The following is a 22,722-nucleotide window of genomic DNA, read 5'->3' on the forward strand; positions in this document are numbered from 1 at the left end:
TTGGGAAGGGCCACTTATATCAATCAGTCAAATTTGTGGGGGTGGGGCTGGACTACTTTAGTGGCATACTAATATGTCCAAAGGAGCAGCAGGGAGAGGTTCTGATGAGTGAAATCAACGCTGATTTGAAATTTAATATTTGCAGAGAGAACAAGAGATTGTCCTAGAACTAACTTGCCATCACAGAGAAGGTAAAAGGCCACTATTGAGTCTGGACCATGCTTTAGCAGCATAGCCAATGCCAAGCATTCAAAAAACCATGTTCAACTTGAAAATTAAGGATTAAGTTTATTTGTCTTCTGGTTTCTGAGACTTTGGGAACACTTGAGTCATTTTCTCCAGCTTTTCTCCACAACCAGGAGAGCTGGAAAATTATTTTTAATGAAAACAGATTTCCATTACTCCAGAAGCTGGAGCTTTAAGAAAAATTGAGTTGGCAATACTGCTTTGGGAGGCCAAGAGGCTGTTTTCTGGTGAAACATATGCTTCCCCAGTATGCCCATCTTTTTTTTTTTTTTAAAGAAATGAGCATCAGTCATAAAGAAAGGCCAAATCTAGCCAGTGTTAATCTATACAGAGTCAGGAGTAGTTCAGATGCAGATATTCTTGTTGAAGAGCAAGAAGCCTTTACTGAAATGACTGATTGTACCCTGTTTCCTGTTTCTGCAGGCATGGGGGATATGGCTGTGTCGAATTCCATTGGAAGTAACGTTTTTGACATTTTAGTTGGCCTGGGTCTCCCATGGGCTCTGCAGACTCTAGCAGTGGATTATGGTTCATATGTAAGTCTTATATTTGATTGATTTTTTTAAATTAAATACAAATATTTCTTTTAGGCTTCTGTCATGTTTTCTGTCACGTAAAAGTTCTTTCAGTTGAAATTTGAGTGAGCAAATAGCAATACCTATGTATGATTTAGGGAAATTGTAGTTAATTCTGTCTAAGATTTGTGGCATGAGTACTTTTATTTCCTGTTGAATGCAATAACCCAAACTGCAATAAGATACCATATTATACTGTATTTTGAATAGATACATGAGCGAGACAGAGGTAAATTGCTTAATAATAGACTGAGATCTCTACTCTGAAGGGATAAAAATAGAATGATAAAACACATAGATGAGAAGGTTTGGATAGGAACAAACCAGCATAGCTTCTGGAAAGGAAATCATGCCTCACTAAGCCATTTGAATTCTTGGAGCATGTCAATAAACTAGTAAATGAAGGAGGCTGTTAAGAAAATTAAATATCACAGGATGATGGGTAAAACAATACCGTGGATCAGAATATCACTAAAGAGGCAGAAAACAGAGTGTAGAAATAAATGATCTGTTTTCAACATAGGAGAAGTTGAACAGAGGGGGTGCCCTAAGGAATTATATTAAGATCATTGATGTTTAATAGATCAATTAATAATCTGGAAAGGGGAGGGAATACTGAGATGGTAGTATTTGCAAGGGACAAAAATTATTTAGGTGAGTTAAGACTAGAGAAGACTGTGAGTATCGAGAGTAGTCTAACAAAGTTAGGTGACTAGGGAACATGATAACAGATTAAATTTTTTGTTGGCAAGTGCAAGGTGATGCACATAGGAAAGAATCATTTGAACTGCTTCTTAATATTGCAAGATACTAAGATAACTAACTACTCAGGGAAACGACCTGGACATTGTTGTGGGTAGTTCCATGAAAATATTTACTAAATGTGTAATGGTGGTCAAAAACCAGAGTGTTAGGGTGCCCATAAAGGGAGAAGTATCAGAGACTCCCTCAAGTCCACTAGAGACTTTGTATTGCTATTAATTCTAAATGGAAGACACTAAGATTTTACAGTGATCATGTAGATATAAACTGTATCATAACATATACACACGAGATGGGCGAATTAACGTTGCACAGGCAACCTTAATTCTGGCATTTCCTAACATATGAGTGCTTGACTTCGCAACCTTTAACATTCTTTTAATACAGATTTTTGTATATAACATTTGTACAGCTTTACCTGTGGAACAATCTTTTGATGCTTAAGTGCAGATCCTCATCATGTGTAAATTGTCATAGCTTCATGGAAGTCATTGGAGCTATAACAATACACCCGCTGAGTATTTGTCCCTTATTGTATCATGCTCACCTTCACTTTATATCTTCCTGTATAGTTGAATGGTGAGGAAAAATTTGATAACAGGTTTTTTAGTGCCTGGTTACTCTGTCTCCTAGATTACATTTGGGATTTCTTTGTGAAGCTGCAGTAATCATTTACGTTTGAGATTATGTTCTGTTTCCTGTGAGGGGGAAGAACATGACTGATGGAGGGGGGAACAACAGAGGAATCACTCTTTTTCTGTAATTTGGGAAGTGTTAGAAAAAGTCATTGGCTAATTTTTGAGACGTTGGTGCCAAACCTGATCAATGAAAGGTGCATTTTTCATATGTGTCATACCCTGTTGTAATTATAGAAAGTTTAGGGAGAAAGCCTGTTGTGTCTAGCCCCAAAGTCACCCCAACAGCAATTGTGCTGATATACTTTAAAATAGCTTTTTAAATTATTCCGAGGAAACAATTTTTCATTATGCTTCATTCCTTTGGGGAAGTTGGTAACATAATTTAAACTAGTTTAGAGACAGACACTAGACCTTGTCGTTCTGTTGCAAACCCCCATATCTTGTACTTCAGATATTCAGACTAAAGATTTTTGAAAAAGGGAAAATGCAGTTTTGAAATCTGACTTTTCCTTTTTCTCCAGCGTTAGTCACTGAATGACACAATTACACTATCTCCTTTTAATTATCATCATCATTATTTATGTTACCATACCACCTACGAGCTCTAGTCATGGACCAGAACCCCACCATGCTGGGCACCGTAGAAACACGGAACAAAAAAGACAGTCCCTGCCCCAAAGACCTTACAATCTAAGTAAGATTTCAAGGCAGTTGCTAAGGGTGCACTTCGGTGGAACCAGCAGCAGTGTCTATGCTTCAGGCTGTGAAACATTTTTCAGTCTAATCCTTTGTTTTCAAGCACATGTACCTTTCTTAAAATTTCGCCTTGTGGGCCGAAATGTTCCTGACCCCTTGTCTGCCTGAAGGTGACTCGTTTGCAAAGTGGGAACAAAAAGAGTTCTGATATTTTCCCTATTTGAAAATACTTCTCGCACCATTTTTTTGAACATCTCTGCAGCTGAAATGGCTGGGGGTTGAAATGTGAAATCAGGCATGGAAATAGTCCTCACTGAGCAGACATGCCTTTGGATGTTCTGAAGATAGCTGTGTTTGATTTGAGTGGGTACTGAGCCTTGGACAGTTATTTACTGAGAAAGTACAGTCCTTTTTATACTCCCACTAACTACTCATGGTCATGTGCTTAAAGTTAAGCATGTGCTTAAGTGCTTTGCAGGATCAAGCTTGCGTTGCTCCAACATCTGTCAGGAAGGAGCCCTTTACACACTTAGTGGTAAAATTCAGACAAAATACACTGTGCCTGCTCCGTAAAGGATTGTTAGAGGCACAAATCCAGACACGTTTTCTTTAGAACAGCCAAGATGTCTTGACCTGCCTGGCTCATACAGTGGGACTGCTCCTGTGCTTAATTTAAGCACGTGCTGAAGTGTTTCACCAGGTCAGGCCCAGAGCGCTCAGCACATTGTAGGATCGAGTCCAACGTGCCTGGCTAAGGAGGGCTGTACTGTGCTTCCCTCTTGTTCCTGAGCCTATACCAGCAGCAAAGGATTGCACCCCTGTGCCACCTCAACTGGCCAAAGTTTTGTGGGGCCAGAGTCAAGGCTGTAACCACACACACCCCTCCTTGCCCACCTGCTGCAAGCAAGGGCTGTCATGGGCCCATGGCATCCACTACCCCCTGCACCCACAGACCTAGGGACAATCAAGACCATAGTGAAAAGCCCATGGATCTTGTAAAGTGCAAAGGGATTAGGGAGTGCTAGTGAGCAGGGCTCAGGAAAGCGTATCCCTCCTCAGGTGCACCGGAAAGTGCTTTCTGAAGGCGTTGAGCCAAACAGTTCCTGATTATGGAATTCACCCGTACCATTGCCAATTCCTGCCAGCCAGGTGAGCTTTCAAGTCCTGCAGAGTGAAGCTGCTGCTTCTTCATTTCATGGGTTTATCTCTCAGCCCCGTACCCTAATCTACCCAAAAAAACCCACCAACAGCCTGGGAAATTCCTTATCAATGTGATAAGGGAACATTAAAGGCACAAGGTCAGGCACTCAAGGGTCAGGAATTGCCAAGAAGGTTTTCCCACCCCCACAAATGCATCCAGGATTAATTCACAAAAGGAATAAAGACACCTTTGCACGTGGATTAAATTTTGGCACCCTATTGAACCAATCCAGTAGGTGTTATTTATTGCTTTAAGTGAATGCAGTGCATATTACCTGGCAACCCTGAAGACTGCAGTCCCCTGTCTATCTTCAGGGCATGTTCGTTATTTAGATGCAGTGTGGTCCAATGGATAGAGTATTGAGGCTCAGGAGACCTGGCTTCTATTCCCAGCTGTGCCAGTGACCTGCTCTGTGTGTGACCTCGGGCAAGTGACTGCCCCTTTCTGTGCCTGTATTTTACCTCCCACCCTTTATCAGCCTTGTTTATTTACATAGGAAGCTCTGTGGGGCAGGAACTTGCTCTTACTATGTGTCCGTACAGCACCTAGCCTGATGGAGCCCCAATCTGAGTAGGGGTCTCAAGGAGCTGCAGTAATACAGAATCCTAGAAATGTAAGGCTGGAAAAGACCTTGAGAAGTCATCAAGTCCGGCCCCCGGCACTGAGGTCTGGTATACCTAGACCATCCCTGACAGCTGTCCGTCCAGCCAGTTCTTAAACACCCCCGGTGACGGCACTACATTCACTTACAGCAGTAAACCACACTTAGTGGCTTTCTAATATGAGACCCCCGCTCAGCTCAGGGCCCCCTCCACCTCTCCTGGGAGCCTATTCCAGAGTTTAACTACCCTTATCGGCAGAAAGTTTTTCCTAATAAAAATGGCAGCAGTGCAAGCTCTCCTGCCCCGCCGCACCCACGTGGCTCCAAGAGAGAGCAAAGGACCAATATAAACTCAGTACATATCAAAAAGATCTGTGCATATATTTCACCTTTTCATTGTTTTAAGCATCAACATATTAAACATCTTCCATGAATAATGATATTTTCGATCTTGACTAAAGATCCAAAGCTGAAGTCTCGGTGTGGAGGAGTAGTGACCTTTTGACAGAACTCTGACATTTCACTTGGACTGGGAAAAGAGGCTGGGGTTAAAAACAAAACTAAATTAAATGTGGTAGGAATCAAATTCATTTTTCTAGGTCGGAGCTCATCCCTATATTTGTTGTGTTTTTCCTCTAAAAAGGACATAAACAAGAGGCTGAACATGAGTAGCCTGTTTCATGTATGTGTAACAATGTCCTCACTGTTTAATTTATCCAGATTATGTGTTGTGCAACGTGGTCACATGTTTAAAGAGTAGTCTTACAAACAAACCCATAACCCGCAATGAGCGTTTCCTCACTATTTACTTCAAGTTCATGGATTTAGCCCAGAATCCACAGCCAGCTAAACTAAAAACTGTATCTGGCGTGTAAGGACTAGATTCCACTTGGTTCAGATACAGTCTGCTGACAATGACAACATTTGTGAACTATGATTGTTCATTATTTATTCCGCCCCGTCGGTGTGCCTGGTACTGGATTCAACATAGAGAAGACAACCACACGAAGCTTACGCTGAGGGATTTGTGAGAATAAGTGTTAGGACTCCTCACACAAACAAGGCTTACTCACATCATTAAGGCCCTGCACAACTGGGCCCATGTTTTTGACAGACAAATATGACTTTGCTTACATGTTAAACACTGGAAGATTTCAAAGCTAATAATTACTATTTCTTTAAACGTTTGGCATGTTCCCAACTTCCCATTTGGATTGCCTCGTCCAAAAGAGGAAGTCCCCAAAGCTATTACTGCAGCTTTGAAGCATTCCCCCCACCCACACACACACACACACACACAAGAAAAGATTAAAAAAAGAAAAGCCGGTTTGAGCATAATTACTTTTAAGTTACCATCCAAAACTGCAAATTACGCCACCAGAATGAGCAAGATAACTGAATTGTGCCGTGGTCGGATGAGGGGATTTGAAATTAAATTTGAGAGGGTAAAAATGCATTTTAATAAACAAACTGGTAAGGCACTTGTAGCTTTAAGACCAATGGAGCGAAGACACTGGTGGAAAGAGAAAGTGAACTGAAAGTCAAGCCTCCAGTCCAGAAATGCGCTTAAGTGCATGAGTAACTTTAAGCATGTGAATAGGTTCGTTTGCTTCAGTGCCATAGGGAAATGAAGTTTAATATTGAACAAGACATTTCAGGTCATTTTAACAAATCAAAACCTTTCAATTCAGGACAGCCTGACCCAAAACAAAATAATGTTTCTGTTTTCCTGACAGAAATTCTTTTAAAAAATGTTGGCAGAATTGAAGTTTTCCCATGGTAAAATTTTGATTTTGTGAAACCACATCTTCCATAGAAAAACCCTTTTGATGGAAAATTCTCAACCATCTCTTCACTTGAGTACATGTTTAAGTCACATTAAGTCAATGGGATTTAGGTCCATGCTTAAAGTTAGGCACATGCTTCCATGCTTTGCTGAATCGGGTCCAGGATGACTATCTTAAAACACACAGGGTGAAATCCTGATTTTGGGGTGGGGGGGCAAGATTTTCACCCATATCATATGCTCCTTGGGCCAGAGTTAGCTTGGACTCATACCGTCATCCATCAGAGGAAACCCATCCACATGGTTCCTGAACTGGTTAGCCTGCTTGTCAGGAAGGTAATGGTGACAGAAAGCAGCGAAAGGATCTGTGATGACCAGTGCAGCCCAAAAAGTGGAAGGATCTGCTGGCTGGGACAAGGTCCTGGGCAGAGCAGCCAGTGAAACATTGATTCAGTACATCTCTTCATCAGTCTCTGCCAGGGGGGCTTTAAAACCATGGCAGCAAGTCTGAGCCTGGGTCTACAGACTCAGGTGCTCAGGGCTTGCGCTGTGGTGCTAAAATCAACATGTAGATGTTGCTGTTCGAGCTGCAGCTTAGGCTCTGACCCACTCCCCCACCCTGGGCTTCAGACCCTGTGCTCCAGCTGGTTTTAGTGCCAAAGCACAAGCCCCATCAGTAGACCCTGAGACTCGCTGCAGTGGGTTTTAAAACACAGTGCAGACACAACCCTAGTCACATACTAATGCTGCCCCACCCCCTTCCTGAGGCTAGGTCAGTGAGGTTGCCTGTGGGGAACCCTAAAGGGATCCTTCTGTTGGAGGAGAATGGCCAGGGCAAGAATCCACAAACAAAGAGGTGTGAAGCCAAAGTCGTTCTTATTTAAATAAAGTGTGGGGGTACAGAAAGGAAAAAGGGAAGGGATTCAGCCCAGCTCCTAAGCAGGCTTGGCCCAAGTTGAATAAACCTCAAGGCCTTTGCCATTTTCCCTCTCCTTGATCCAAACATTCAACTCAAAAGGAGTTGAGTGTGGAGAAGGGGTATCAGACATCTCACTCCACTTGTCCCTCCTACTACAGAGGAAGAATCTTCTCCTGCTCATGAAAAATCTCTTGATCTGTTCTATTCTTTTCTAACCTATTTAAGTTCTTGTACTTCATCCATCACCTTGTTATCTGAGCATGGTAATGGCCATCCTGACTACCTAGAACAGCTTCTCGATTAGGAGAGGAAGCTTGCACGCTTTAAGACACCAGGCAATAACTGTAGATCACTGGAAACTAGCCTTAGGCAGGGTCTGTTTTATAGCATTTCAGCAGATGCTTCCCAGTGTCAGTTCATTCAGTGTCCAGTTTCTTTTTATGCAAACAGATGCAGAGTATCTCATTATTTACTGGAGCACTATGTCCAATTCCAGTACAGGAACGGAATGTGACAGCATTTTCTCTGGCCTTCTATATCAGACATGGTTAAAACAGTTTGTCCCTGAGAAAAAATTCTCTGTAGAACTGACAAAACAGTGGTCTTAACAGACATTCTACAGGTTCCTTAGCATCTCAGGACCTGCAGTATGCTTGTTTTAACAATCCAAAATATCCTTGTCACCAAGAATATCTGAAGTTCACCTTCAGGGAACTTCACTATCAGTTGTGTGCTCTGATATTCAGATTGACATCTGCTCCTAGACTGTTCTCCTATGTAATGTCTGGTGAAATCCCTCTACATCTGCTGTTTTGTCCCATCTGATTCATAATCACCAGTGGCCAAATTCTGCTCTCATTTACACTGGTGTAAATCCAGGTGAAATCAGTGGCGTACGCTGTTTTTACACTGGTGTAATGCAGAGCAGAATCTGATTCCTTTTTCTTCATCTGTGTGACAAGGTTGGGTATCACAATGTGTACACACAACTGGCAGTGAGCTGTGCTATGATTTTATAGATGCTGACATTTTTTTAACCTTATGTGGTAATGTTGTTTCACCCACGAACCAGCCGATCAAGTGCTCATAGCAGGAAGTAGGTTTAAGTGGTAAAGTTCAGAATGTGAGGCCCCATTGTATTGTTAACAGTGTGTTGTGCTTCATCCAAGGATCTCCAAGTGTCTTACAAACATTAAGCCTCACAAACCCCCTGTAAAACAGGATTCCCATGCCCATTTATTTGTGTATTTATTATGTGTATTACTGTCGTACACATATTTATTATGTGTATTAAAGCCACAGCTAATGGCCCCAACTGAAATCAAGGCCCATCATCCTAGTCACTGGAGGCATCTAACTCCAGTTGAAATCATTGGCACCTAAATATCCTTAAAAATCTTGCTCAGTACAAACACATAATATAAATAGAGTCCCTGAAAAAAAGCTTACTGGTAAAGACTGGGCAGGGAACCAGTCAGAGAGAGATGAATTGATTTCCCTAAACTCACACCAGAGCTGGGAATAGAACTCAGGTCTCCCAAGTCTCAGTGCAGTGCCCAAGCCGTCCTATTGTAAGTGACATTCCTGGTTCTGTTGGCTTGTTTCCCATGCTCTTTGCTTTGGTGAAAATACATTTTAGTGCCTGGATTATTTTATTCCTCAGCTTTTATTTTGGAAAAAATCTCCATCTCTTGTTATGTGTTTGGAAGCCCGCGCCATATTGTTTGACTTCATGGAAGTTCCCCTCCTCCTACTTTCCGAAGTAGTGTAAAACCTGTCTACATTTTGAATGCAGACTGTTGGTACCCATCAGCATAAATGGGGACCTAATCCAAAACATTATTCATCACAGAAGGCATTATTCCAATGCCATGAGAATCTACAAAACGGGTGCATCATTCATCAGAATCAAAAAGGAATCCTTCAAGAAATGGAAACATGGACAAATTGCTAAGGAATACAAAAGCATAGCACAAACATGTAGGGACAAAATCAGAAAGGCTAAGGCACAAAATGAGTTAGCAAGGGGCATAAAAGGCAATAAGAAGAGATTCTTTAAATACATTAGGGTGTAAAAGAAAGATAAAGGAAAGAGTGGGTCTTCTACTTAGGGCTTGTCTACACTGGCAATTAACAGCGCTGCAACGTTCTCACTCAGGAGGGTGAAAAAACACCCGCCCCGAGCGCAGCTATTTGCAGCTCTGTAAAGCGCCAGTGTAAACAGTGCCCCAGCGCTGGGAGCTACGCCCCTTGTGGAGGTGGGTTTTTTAGAGCTCTGGGAGAGCTCTCTCCCGGCACTGCACTGCGACCACACAAGGCACCTTACAGCAGTGCCACGGCTGCGCTTTAGCGTTGCCCCTGTAGACTAGAGCCAAGCGAGGAAGGAGAGCTAATAACTGATGACATTAGGAAAGCTGAGGTGTTTTATGCTTATTTTGCTTCAGTCTTCACTAAAAAGATTAATGGGGACCAGATACTCAACACAGTTAATATTAACGACAAGGGGAAGGAATGCAAGCCAAAATAGATAAAGAACAGGTTAAAGAATATTTAGTTAGATGTATTCAAGTTGGCAGGACCTGATGAAATTCATCCTAGGGTACTTAAGGAACTAGCTGAAGCTATCTCAGAACCACTAGCAATTACCTTCAACATCTCACGAAAGACAGGCGAGGTCCCAGAAGACTAGAGAAGGACAAACATATAACCTATCTCTTAAAAAGGAGAACAAAGAGGAATGAGAATTATAGACCAGTCAGCCAAACTTTGATACCTGGAAAGATACTGGATCAAATTATTAAACAATCGGTTTGTAAGCACCTGGAGGATAATGGGATCACAAGGAATAGCCAGCATGGATTTGTCAAGAACAGACAAACAATAGCAGGGCTATTGACAGGGCTTTGACAGGGCTAATGGCCTACTGGATGGAGGAGTAGAAATAGATGTGATATATCTTGATTTTAGTAAGGCTTTTGAAACATTCCCACATGACAGTCTCATAAGCAAGCTTAGGAAATGTGGTCTGTTAGGATATAGATGTAAAGGCCTGTACTCGAAGAATTTAGGTGTATTCTTATCACTTGGCTAGTTAGAGGTATAAAAGAAAGAATCAAAATCACTGTCTGCCAGTGTAAGGTCCTTCTCTTACTGTGACAGTCTGAGGCCCTGTTCTTAGGCTAAGGCCTTTGGCTAAGCAACAGAGGCAGCCATAAGCTGGGAAGTGAACGGTCACATCCTCACATTCCAAACTAGTCACATTGAAATAAGGTGCTTTTGGGCTGTTAGGAATACAATCCTGTCCTGATAGTGCCTATCACCTCCAGAGAAAGGGAAGTGCCTAGAAAATGTAAAAGGAAATTTAGTTTGATAGCATCTTGTCTGGCAAGAACTCACTTATCAATAGCTGGGATGTGAAATCCTCACTTCTGTATTGTTTTGTCATTATAGTTCCCACTTTGCTATTGTTTGTCTGTATAATCTCTGTCTGGTTCTGTGATTGTTCTGTCTGCTGTATAATTAATTTTGCTGGGTGTAAACTAATTAAGGTGGTGGGATATAATTGGTTACATAATCATGTTACAATGTGTTAGGATTGCTTAGTTAAATTTCAGGAAAATGATTGGTTAAGGTATAGCTAAGCAGAACTCAAGTTTTACTATATAGTCTGCAGTCAATCAGGAAGTGAGTGAGTGGGTGGGTGGGTGTGGGGAAAATTGGAACAGGGAATGGGGGTGGGGAAATTAGAATCATGTTTGGCTAAGGGCAGGAATGGGAACAGGAACACAGGTGTAAGGCTCTGTGGTGTTAGAGCTGGGAAGGGGGACACTAAGGAAGGAAACTGGAATCATGCTTGCTGGAAGTTCACCCCAATAAACATCGAATTGTTTGCACCTTTGGACTTCGGGTATTGTTGCTCTCTGTTCATGCGAGAAGGACCAGAGAAGTAAGTGCGTGAAGGAATAAGCCCCTAACATGGTCTAAATGAAATCACTCTAAGGTGGGTGCATAACTAGTTGACAGACCATTCTCAGGGAGTAGTTATCAATGGTTTGCTACCAAACTGGGAGGGTGTGTCTAGTTGAGTCCCCCCGGGGTCAATCCTGGGTCTGGTACTGTTCAATATTTTAATTAATGACTTGGATAATGGAGTGGAGAGTATGCTTCTAAAGTTTGCAGATGACACCAAGCTGGGAGGGATGGCAAACATTTTGGAGGACAGGGTTAGAGTTCAAAACAACCTGGACAAATTGGAGAAGTGATCTGAAACCAACAAGATGAAATTCAATAAAGACAAGTGCAAAGTACTACACATAGGAAGGAAAACTCAAATGCACAACTACAAAATGGGGAATAACTGGCTAGGTGGTAATACTGTAGATCACAAATTGAATATAAGTCAACAATGTGATGCAGCTGTGAAAAAGGCTAATATTCTGGGGTGTATTAACAGGATGTTAATATGTGAGGTAATTCTCCTGCTTTCCTCAGCATTGGTGAGGTCTCAGCTGGAGCACTGTGTCTAATTCTTGGTGCCACACCTTAGGAAAGATGTGGACAAACTGGAGAGAGTCCGGAGGAGAGCAACAAAAATGATCAAAGGTTTAGAAAACCTGACCTATGAGGAAAAGTTGAAAAAACTGGTCATGTTTCGTCTTGAGAAAAGAAGGCTCAGGGGAAAGCTAATAACAGTATTCAGTTATGTTAGGGACTGCTATAAACAGGACAGTGATCAATTGTTCTCCATGTCCGCTGAAGGTAGGACAAAAATTAATGGGTTTAATCTGCAGAAAAGGAGGTTTAGGTTAGATTTTAGGGAAAACTTTCTAACTCCAAGGGCAGTTACGTTCTGGAATAGGCTTCCAAGGGAGGTTGTGGAATCCCCGTCATTCAAGGTTTATAAGAACAGGCTGGACAAACACCTGCAAGGGATGGTCTAGGTTTATTTGGTCCTGCCTCAGTGCGGGGGGCTCAGCTTGATGGCTGCGAGATCCTTTCCAGCCCTCCATTTCTCCAATTCTATCATTTGGTCTCTGGTATCCTTCTCCCTTTCACACTCGGCACTGGGAAGATCTTGGAAAAGATGGGCTCAACTGAGGTGATCTTTAGTTCTTTCCAGTGGTGTGGAGTGAATCTTGGCTATAGTGAATCTCCCTTCTTGGAATCATTTGTTCCCACATGGACTACAATGTGGGCTGCTCCTTTACAATGTCAGACAATCTCATTGTGATCATTTCTTCTGGCACCCAGGAGGCAAAAAGCCACCCTGTTTTTTTTTTCCTCTGGACACAGATGCCTGGAGACAAATCTCTCCCTGTGCAGTCACCAATCTAGCTTACTGGATCTTTCTTTCTTTCTTTTCTTTCTGTCCCTGGATTACTTCTGGATCACAGATTGACAGGAGTCTGGTCAAAGCCTACAGCTTGTTCTCAATCTAGTTTTCCTCTGGGCAGAACAGCTACTGTTGGTGACCAGATGGAAAGGTTCCATAGTTGTTCGCTGTCTCCTCCTTCAGGAGGATTATCCACAATCTCAACTCTGGTGGTTCCTTTTTTTGCCTATCCATCTTGTCATCTTAGGTTTCTCCCAATGCCTTCAGCTGTTGCTCAAACCATCACCTCCATCCTTTCTCCACCAGAAAGTAGAGCAGCTTGCAAATCAGATGCAAATGAAACCCTCCTGGCCTTTGTCTAAGAAAATAAATATCAAGAAGCTTCCTCACCAGATTACCATGGTTCCTTCTGTATCTTGTCTATATCCCAGTTATATTAATTCAAGGTAGCCTCTTTACTTGTTAAGACCTGTCAGTATGAAAGACCTGTCAGTCTTACTCCTTCAGAACTCACCTCATCATTGCTCACAGAGTTTGCTTGGTCGCACACCCTTCTACCTGCCTCTGTACTGGCCCCGTCGCTCATCCAGCCCTCATGCAGAGCTTTCCAGCAAAGACCCACACCGTCCTGTCCCCTGCAGCCCTCACATTTTCAGTTATTCAACACTTGGAGTCCTGAACTGGTTGTTGCTTCTGAAATGCCATTGGACTCAATCCTTGGGAGCCAAGTAACGCAGGCCTAACAAGTCCAGAACAGAAACAAAAACCATCCATGGAAAAGGTTTCCTATCTTTCTTCCAGGTGCTTCCCAGGGTCTCCATCTGGCAGCCTTAGTGAACCTACAGCACCTTCAGCACTCAGAACAGGTTTGGGCCAGGATTTTTTTTTTAACTTCCTTAGGGGAGCAAGGTCAGATCCACCTTGAACTGGAGCTGTCATTCATCCCACCCCACTTTCCCCTCCTGTATCTATTTTCAGCCTACGTCTCTGTACAGCGAGCTGCACGATGGAGTGTTGATCAGTCTACCCATCAGCCACTGGGACAGGCTTTAACTGTGAAGGCTGTTGAAAGCTGATGTCTGGCTCCTGTTTTGGGCATCCCCCTGGTGCAGTCAGAGAGAACTGCCTCTGAGATGAGAGGTGAGGCTGGCACCAGCTCCACCACAGAAGAATGTTCTTGCCTCCAGCCACGGGACTTGTGTAGTTTCTTTGGCCAGGGGCTCTCAAACAAAACCTAGTCCTTAGGCCTATTCAAATTCAGATGTATAGTACTAATATTCACCTGCTAATGTCCTGCGTACACATTCCTAATGAGCGTGCTTTGCAAAAGTGCCGCTGATGACCACATGTTGGCATCATTTCATATCACTGTATAACAATGACTGACTGGGCATGTAACCGTTTTGTGTAACTAGTTCCTGCCTGACAAAGTATTGTTCCACCACTGGAGTGTGCCCTCCAACTCAGCCTCCATGATGTGAAGTCTTGAATTCTTCTGAAGCACTAGCAACCATAGGGCCAATTTTGCAGCCCTCATTCATGTAAAGTCGCATCTGTTCACATGGGGCAGCATTGCCCCTTGCAGTCCAATCTGAGCTTCAACATTGCCTCAGACTTTGCGGTGGGACAACGTCATTCCCCCTCCACCCCAGCTCAACTGTGTTGGACTGGGGGAGTGAAGCCAGTTTCCCACCCACTCTCCACCCGTCTGCACACGCAGGGGAAAAGCAGCCAGGTGGCAGCTGCTCTCCCCCTCACCCAGAGCCTGATGATATCCATAGCCTGTGACTGGGAGTAACAGAGCTCATGACTCTCCTTGACAGGGGCATAGCTGGCCTTGAATTGAGCCCTGCAGCTTCCTTTACCTAGTTTGCATTGATTGATTCTCTTCATCACAGACTTTTATGACTGGGTGCTGGAATGATGTACAGGGATAAAAGCTTCCAATTAGTGTTGCCGGGCATCTGGTTTTCGACGGCGCAGCAGGGCCAGGCCAGTCAGTGGCACAGTGGGGCTAAGGCAGGCTTCCAACCTGCCATGGCTCCGCAAAACTCCCGGAAGTGGCCACCAGGTCCCTGCGGCCCCTAGGCACAGGGAGGCTCCATGCGCTGCCCCCGCCCCAAGTGGCGGCTCCACAGCTCCCACTGGCCAGGAACCGTGACCAATGGGAGCTGTGAGGGTGGCGCCTGTGGGCGCGAAGGCAGCGCGCGGAGCCTCCCTGGCCACCTATGCACCCAGGGGCCATAGGGACCTGGCAGCTGCTTCCTGGGAGCCATGGTAAGCGCCACCGGGACCCCGCGCTCCAACCCCCTGCCCTGCCCCAGCCCTGAGCCACTTCCTGCACCCCAAACCCCTCATCCCTGGCCCCAGCTGGAGCCCTCACCCCCCTCCCACACCCCAACCCCTGCCCCAGCCCAGTGAAAGTGAGTGAGGGTTGGGGAGAGCGAGTAACGGGGGGATGGAGCGAGTGGGGGTAGGGCCTTGGAGAAGGGGCGGGGCAGGGGGGTGGGAACGGGTGTTCAGTTTTGTGCAATTAGAAAGTTGGCAACCCTACTTCCAATCCCAAAGGGAGCTCTCAACACAGGATCAGGTCCTCCTGTACTCCCTGCATTCATCCCTTGTTACCTTGAGTTTGTACATGCCTGCGTTGTTCAAAACCAAGCCCTCGCTGATGCGAATTGTGTTGGATTGTGCAAAGGAAATTCACACAGCAGCCCTACTCAAAACTATCCAGTCGGGAAATGCACACAGACAGGCAGGAAAGTAACACATGTCCTAAATTACAGCTGGGTTTGTTGCACTCAGGGGACCCCGTCATATTGCAGGGAATGCGGAGTTCACTGACTTGTGATGCCAACCCCGGCACTGCAGGAGAAGCTATACTAAAATTAGGTTTGGGAGCAGGCTCAGAACCCTCAGCTTTTGCCAGCAGAGAGGGCTGGAAATATACCAGAGCCCTTGCGATCAAATGATATAATTTCTTACATATATGTATCCTGGAGCACAACCAGTTTTGGCTTTGGCAACAGCAAGTCCTTTTCCTCTCAGCAGTTTCCAGAACAGAACTGGAGATTGGAATTACATTATTTCCCTTTTATCCCCAGTGTTCAACTTCAAATGCTGCTAGGCAGGTTGCCCTTCAGTGCTCATTACTGCAAGAGCTATCTGGAATTCATGGTAGCATCCTTGCATGGCCCTGGGCAGTGCACAAAAAGGGAGAGGGGAAGCGCCCCATTTAAATTCAAGCTGTATGTGTTTTGAATTTGCAAACCTGTCAGCTATAATCCGTCAACTCAGGGTCGTCTCCTGTTCTGCTTAGCTGTGTGATTACAAGCCAAACCTCTAAGGAGAGTTTAGTTCTGATTTCAATACCAGACAGTGCTTTTGCCTAAGCATTTGAACCACTTGTCAGAGCCGTTGAGGCTTCCCCTGTGGCTAGTGGGAAGTTGAACGGGGAATAGGTCAGGCCGCAGCATTATAGTGATTGGCGAAAGGAGCCAGTGGGAAGGCTACAATAGCAGAACTATGTGCAGGTAAAGTCAGGGAGACACTGAGCCATATTGTGGGCTGAGGAGAACGGCAGTGTATGTTACATGTCGGAAGTAAGTTGGCTGGAAGACAATAAAGCAGTGAGACCTGCATCACTCTGGCCATGTGTGTGTATGTTAAGTGAGCATAATTTACACCCCACGTGACAGAAGCGGGTGTGGCAGGGAAAACATCTAGCTGGTTAAGCAGGTAAAATAAAGCCGTAGGAGCCCATTTATGCCTACTTTGCTTTCCTGCCCTATTGTCACATGCCCTGTGACACCACTGTTTACATCACCAAATAATTTGGCCCAGGCAGGCACTTGCAAGGGAGGTGCAACCTGCTTACACCAGGTCTGAATCTGGCCCCCTGAGCACTCATCTCTTCTTTCTTTCAGGGATAGGAGAATCACAATGGTGTCTTTTGGAACAAAAGCTACTGTGATTTCATTGATATTAGGCTTGTGCGTTTAGGTGCCTTCACGAGAAGTGTGCTAGGGCTAGGAATGGGCTAGCTAAGTGTGCAGCTGCAATCTTTTTGCCCCCTGCTGCTCAGGCAATGAGCTCAGGCCTGCTGGGAAGAGACCTTTCTCTCCTAGAGGGAGAACACCGTGCAACAGCCCCTCAAAGACTGGAAAAGCATCGCACTCCAGATCCAAATGTCCTTAATCTCAAACAGGCCTGGTCCTTTTCTGACTGCCCCGTCACATCTTAGTATTCAGTGACTCTTACACACCCCGCAGCAGCAGGAGGGAGGCAAAAACAGGAACTGAAGCTGGAACAAAAAATGGATTATAGCCATGCAGCAGGCCAACTCCTCAGCTGGTGCAAATCAATGCCGCTCCTAGTCAGAGGAAACCACAGGAGCTATGCCTATTTACAACAGGTAAAAATCTGACACGTGGGCAGTTTTGTATCGGTGACTTTCTTTACCGTTTTCCCTTCTGTTGTTGTCAATTCACCTACGAGCAGATTCTTTCCAGTTTTCCCCCTTCCAGTCTGAGTCCTTCCACTTCGCTGGGCCCGCTCTCACTGCCATGTGTCATGCCAGAGACACATTTCTGACTCCTGAACCACCATGGAAACCTCTTCTCAGTAGCTTGTATAACGCTTTGCGTTTCCCAACAAGGGTTTTGCCCAGTGAATTGTAATTTTTGTTCCAGAAAATACAGCTGCAATATCTATTCCAGGCAGCTGAGCTTCCTGACAAAGTGCATTCCATGGCAAGCCTTGTTTTCCCCAAGGAAACCATCCCTCTCTGTTTACATGGAAGGGGTTTAATCCTACCATCAGAAAAAAGGCTTGTGTAATGATTTTCATTTCAGTGAGGCCGTAACGCTCAGCAGCACATCTTTGAGCCTCATCTGGAGAAATATTCGCCCCTGTCCGCACCCTACCCGGGAGTCACTTAGCCCATTGTTCCAGTCAGTCGCTCTGCAGCTGCTGTCCTGCTAGTCCAGAACTGCAGTGCCTCTCCTTTGTGGCTTAGCCCTCCATCCAAGGCACCACCATCCTCTGCTTCTGGGATGTTCTCAGAGTCTCCTTCCTCAAAGTCTCAGGCAGTCTGCACTGCGCTGCCTGTGCCACTCTTGCAGTGGTTGGTAGGGGAATCTGGGCCCACCCTCTACCCCGGGTTCCAATCCAGGGACCCTCAAACCAGCAGTTCAGACCTATCCCTCTCAGGCCTGACTGTTTCCTATCCTGCCTTTCTCAGGTTCCTGCTGTCCCCCTGGTCTCAGGGAGTGTGACTGCAGACTCACCTGACTGCAGCCCCCTCTCTCCTGTTAACTTCCTCTCTTCATAGACCCTGCCTAGCTCCTCCCCTAGCCAGACTAAATCAGCAATTAGGCCCTAGCATGCCCTGTCTTTTCTCCAGGTGCAGCCAAGAGGTTAATTGGCCTAATTTACCCCTTTAGGCCTCGTGTGGGGGTGGACACCCCATCACAGGGGCACAGAGTGCTCAGACATGAAAATTAAAGATCAATTAGACAGATATTCTCCCATCACTTGCAAGAAATCATCGCTTTCTAGGAGGATCCTACACCTCACAAAAGAAAGGTGGTGCAAGATTACCTGTCTACAATGGGTCATTTTATTTGCTTCAAGGATAGAAGCATATCTAATTAACTAAAGGTGAAAACGAGAACTGTCAAGCTGGAGTGAGAGTTCATCTCTGCTAATGCAACTCCATTACATGAAAACTGATGCTCAAGTCTCCAGCTTGAGGTGTTGCGATGGGTGGAAGTTGATTGGATTATTTGATTTGCTGTTGTGAGGTGAGACACACTTTATACTAAGTTTCTGTTTATAAATAATTAATAGACGTTGTAAACATGTTACAGTCTTGATTCATGTGTGTTCTAGGGGGTTGTTTCCACATCAGTAGAAGGTGTTATGGTGGTCATAAACAATCCATTGCCCTGTAACAGCTGAGTAATCATTTATTAAAACATCTGTTAATTCTTTATTAACCCTTCATAAACTCAACCTTCTTGTAAGGCCTGCTGGGTTTTAAGACCAGCAGACCTTATGGTCATGCCTTCTATTAAGGCTCCATTTATAAATAGGGTATAAAAGATTAATAAATGATTAACAGATGTTTAGTACATTTTAATAATTCTTAATTAAGAAAAGGATTTTTTTTTTTTTTTGCAGATGGGCTGAAACACAAATCCCTGTAACAATTGTCGTTTTGTGTGTCAACATTTGGCCCATTTTAGATGTAGGTTTAAGAACTTTTCTGCTTTCAAAGGTACATTTCCTGTTTTCATACGAGTCCAGTCATGTCACTGAGAAGCACCATCTGTCCTTCATGTTGAATGCAGGTATTTTCCATGCTAAAAACATCCAGCTGCTTCAGTTTATTTCTTTTTCCGCTAGATTCCACTTTGGTTGGCATATTTAATACCACCGGTTATTAAATATATTGAAGTCTGTAAGAAACAGTTTCTAATCAAAATCCAAACAAGAATTATTGTACAAAAAAACTATTGATTCTTGGTCAGCCACTGGCAGCTCTGCAGGAGCCTAGGGGCTGGATTTTGATCTCAGTTACATCAGTGTAAATTCATACTACCGTCATTAATTGAGCCAGTAAGACTACTTGCTGTTCTAGCTTAGGGTCAGGAATAGATGGGAGTGGTCCAAAGGCAAACAGCCTAGCCTCAGCAAAGAGTGTGTGTCAGCATGGTCAACAGGCCCAGAAGGGAATCTTATCCAGACCTCCTTCCCATAATTACACCATGCACAATGTGAGGATCTCAGAGGAGAGCAGAAAGGTTTAGAGAGAAGTAACAGAGAAGGTCCTCAGAACTCAGACAAGGACAAGACAAGAACTCCTTCCAACCCTAGGAGAAAATGTTGTTTCAGAAAAACTGCGAGGGCTTTTAAGAAGTGGTAATTGATGCTGTGAGCAGAAATGGCTCAGGAGCCTTCTTCCATTCTCCATCCACAGCTACAGAAGCACACGGCTCCCTGGGTGGCACTTGCAGCCTGCATTTTACATTAAAAGCAAGATCAGTACTTTCCCCTCCTTCAGTTACATGGGCGATGCCAGTTTTTGCCTTACTGTTTTGAAGCAATCCATGTTCTAGTTTCCTGGAGCAGTCAGACTACTGAGAATAACACATGATGGTCTTGTTAATCGGAGGCAGCAGCAGAATTCCAGAATTTGATTGGTCTACGGGTCATATATAAGAACTGTAACATCTCCAGTTTATAGCAGCAATACGAATTTAATGAACAGTTCTCATTATTATAATTTAGTTTCATTCCAGTGGTTTCCAGAGGTCCCATTGTGCTGGGCTCTGAACAAGCACGGAATAGGAGCCAATCCCCGCTTCAAGCCAGTGTAAGGCTCTGATCTTGCCATGTAGGTGCACCCTGCCTCCAGTACAGACGCCCACTTCATAACTGCTGGTATTAAATATGCCAGTCGAAGTGGAATCTATCAGAAAAAGAAATTGTGCATGCATGGAGGGATCTGCCTTCATGGAGTTTATTGCAGGATTGTGACTCAAAATGCCAGAATCGAGCTCCCCTTTCCAGACTCAGACAGTCAAATTCTACTCTCAGTTGCAATGGGGAACTGAAATCGATGGAGTTGTTCTGGATCTACACCTGTGTCACGAGCGCAGAGTTTGGCCCAGCAGGTGGCCAATTTGTTTTTCCTGCGTGTATACGTAGAACTCCGTGAGTGCCTTAGGAGTCCTGTGCCATGTAGTTCTTGATCTTGTAGCGTCCCTGGCATTTGCAATTCCTAAATCTCTTACAAATGTGCCACTTTATAATCCAGCTGAGAGGATGTGATTGCTGAAAGATGGCTGGTGATACACTGTGTGCCATTATTTCCCCTGTTGGCACTTGAGTAAATTATATTGTCACAGAAAATTCTCATTTGAATTGCTCTTTGGATTAAGGACAGTTTTACAAACCAGAAAGAAATCCAGCTGTTAAAACACAAGGCCCACATTGTTAGAGGTGTATGAACTTTTATCCTCAGAATTATTTTCTGCTTTGCAAATCATTTGCAGTAATGGACTAATGCTTTTGCTTTGCTCTGTATACATCTGTAGACCCAGCTGAGTAATTAACAGCTGGAAATCGGCCCACTTAAGGAGGAACACTGCACTTTCAGCTGTCCCCTTGGATCCCAGTAACAAGTAGAGTTATGCTATTGGAAATATTCCCGCACTAAATGAAAATACACACACCCAGACAAACATTAGTAATGTCCTCATTCAAAGTATCTTTTAAGGATACTTGTAGTGTGTAAAGGGACTTCCTGCTAGAAAGAATCTTAAACTGAGTGAAATGATTTGCCTTTTGGAGGCCTGCTGATTCTAACTGAACTTTGCTAGTGATTTCTTTGCACAGAATGAGCCAAATTCTTCCCTTCTGTAACTCCATTGATTTGAGTGGAGGACTGAATTTGGCCCAGTTACTTTATAATGCTCTGTTGCTAATAGTGCACTGCAGGAAATACAGCTTTAATCGACTGCAGCATCTATCCAGCAAAAATTCTCTACATTAATTTGCTTGTATGTGATAATATAAAATAATTTTTGTAATGAAACTTATTCCGTGAGGTGTACCCAGGAAAGCATAAGCAGAATTTAAGACAGTCTTAGATTATTTAGGCTTTAAGGTTTTAACTGCATGGAGGAAATAAAAAATCCAGTAGCCTGTGGGGTTAAATGTCATAGCTTATGCTACCCACTGCACAATGGCCAGCTGCTTTGCTTCCCATTGGGAAGGTATTAACCTTACAGTGAAGGAAAAGGCTCTTGTACATTTCTCTCTCATTGAAATCCTAGTGCAAACACCTGGCCTTCTATGCAGTGGGCCAGCTGAAGCAGAGCTTGAGTCGACCAGCTTGAGTCGGGAACTGTATTCTCTGATATGCCAGTCGTTAATGCTTTAGAAAAAAACAATTAAAGTACATAAAGGAACAAACAATAACAGCTCTGACAGACTCATATGAGCATAAAGGGAGGAAGGATGGTCCAGTGGTTAGGGGTTTATCTCGGGAGAGGTGAGTTCAATTCCCTGCTCCTGTGTGACTTTGAGTAACTCGCTTAATCTCTGCACATCGGTTCTCCAGCTGCCCAATGGGGATAATAGCACTTCCCTACCTCACAGGGATGTTGTGAGAATAAATACATTAACGACTGTGAGATGCTTGCATACGCGGCGTGATTGGAGCCTTAGTTAGATAAACAGAACGAAGAGCCTTTTCACTTAGCACTAAATAGTTGAGATCCCCGCTAACGATATAAACTGACCATGCCAATTTGCACTGTTAGATTCCATCTTTGTTCCCTTTATGCAGCCTAATAACAGTAGGGGGGAAAAGACATACTTATCCCGGAATTTCTTCCATGATAGTTGGAAAATCAAATTATGGGTCAAGATAAAAAGGCCTTTCCCTATATTATTCATGCAGGAATCACACAGGAGTCAATTAAAAGGAAGGTACAGTCTCATGGTTTAACCTTACAAGAAACAAAAGGAGAGACAAGTAAGAAAGTTGGGGTGGGAGTGGCAGGCTTTATAATGCTCTCAGTCTCTGAGTATGTCACCCTTTGATCGAACACCTTCTTCTGGAAAGGGGAGTGGGCTAAAAACAGTGATGTAATGGTCTTACTTGGCTTTTACATTGCTGGAGGTGTTGTTTAGAGACTGCGGTTTATGGCTACAGAATAATTAGCAGAGATGAAATCTATTGTTCAAACTTCTCACATAGTTTTAATAAAATTCCTTCTTTTCAGATCCAGTTAAACAGCAGAGGACTTATCTATTCCGTTGGCTTGCTGCTGGCATCAGTTTTTGTCACAGTATGTATATAATCTCTTCATGTTCTTTATTTCCAAGATAGTAATTTTACAGAAGTTTGCTTTTTGTCCACATGTTCCTTTTCTCTTAGAGCAGCAGCAATTG

At 43.9% G+C, this 22,722-nt stretch overlaps 1 protein-coding gene across 2 annotated transcripts in view; it reads left to right on the plus strand.

Annotated features, from left to right (window-relative positions):
* The window catches only part of SLC24A3 (solute carrier family 24 member 3), a 327,978-nt gene that overhangs the window by 297,534 nt on the left and 7,722 nt on the right, over positions 1-22,722 (plus strand). For both annotated transcript variants that reach the window (XM_073339750.1, XM_073339751.1), the window contains exons 15-16: positions 670-782; positions 22,554-22,619. In XM_073339750.1, coding sequence (XP_073195851.1) covers positions 670-782; positions 22,554-22,619 — 179 coding nt within the window. The remainder of the gene's footprint in view (positions 1-669; positions 783-22,553; positions 22,620-22,722) is intronic.

The sequence above is a fragment of the Lepidochelys kempii genome, chromosome 3 (assembly GCF_965140265.1).
Source record: "Lepidochelys kempii isolate rLepKem1 chromosome 3, rLepKem1.hap2, whole genome shotgun sequence".
NCBI classification, from domain to species: Eukaryota; Metazoa; Chordata; order Testudines; family Cheloniidae; genus Lepidochelys; species Lepidochelys kempii.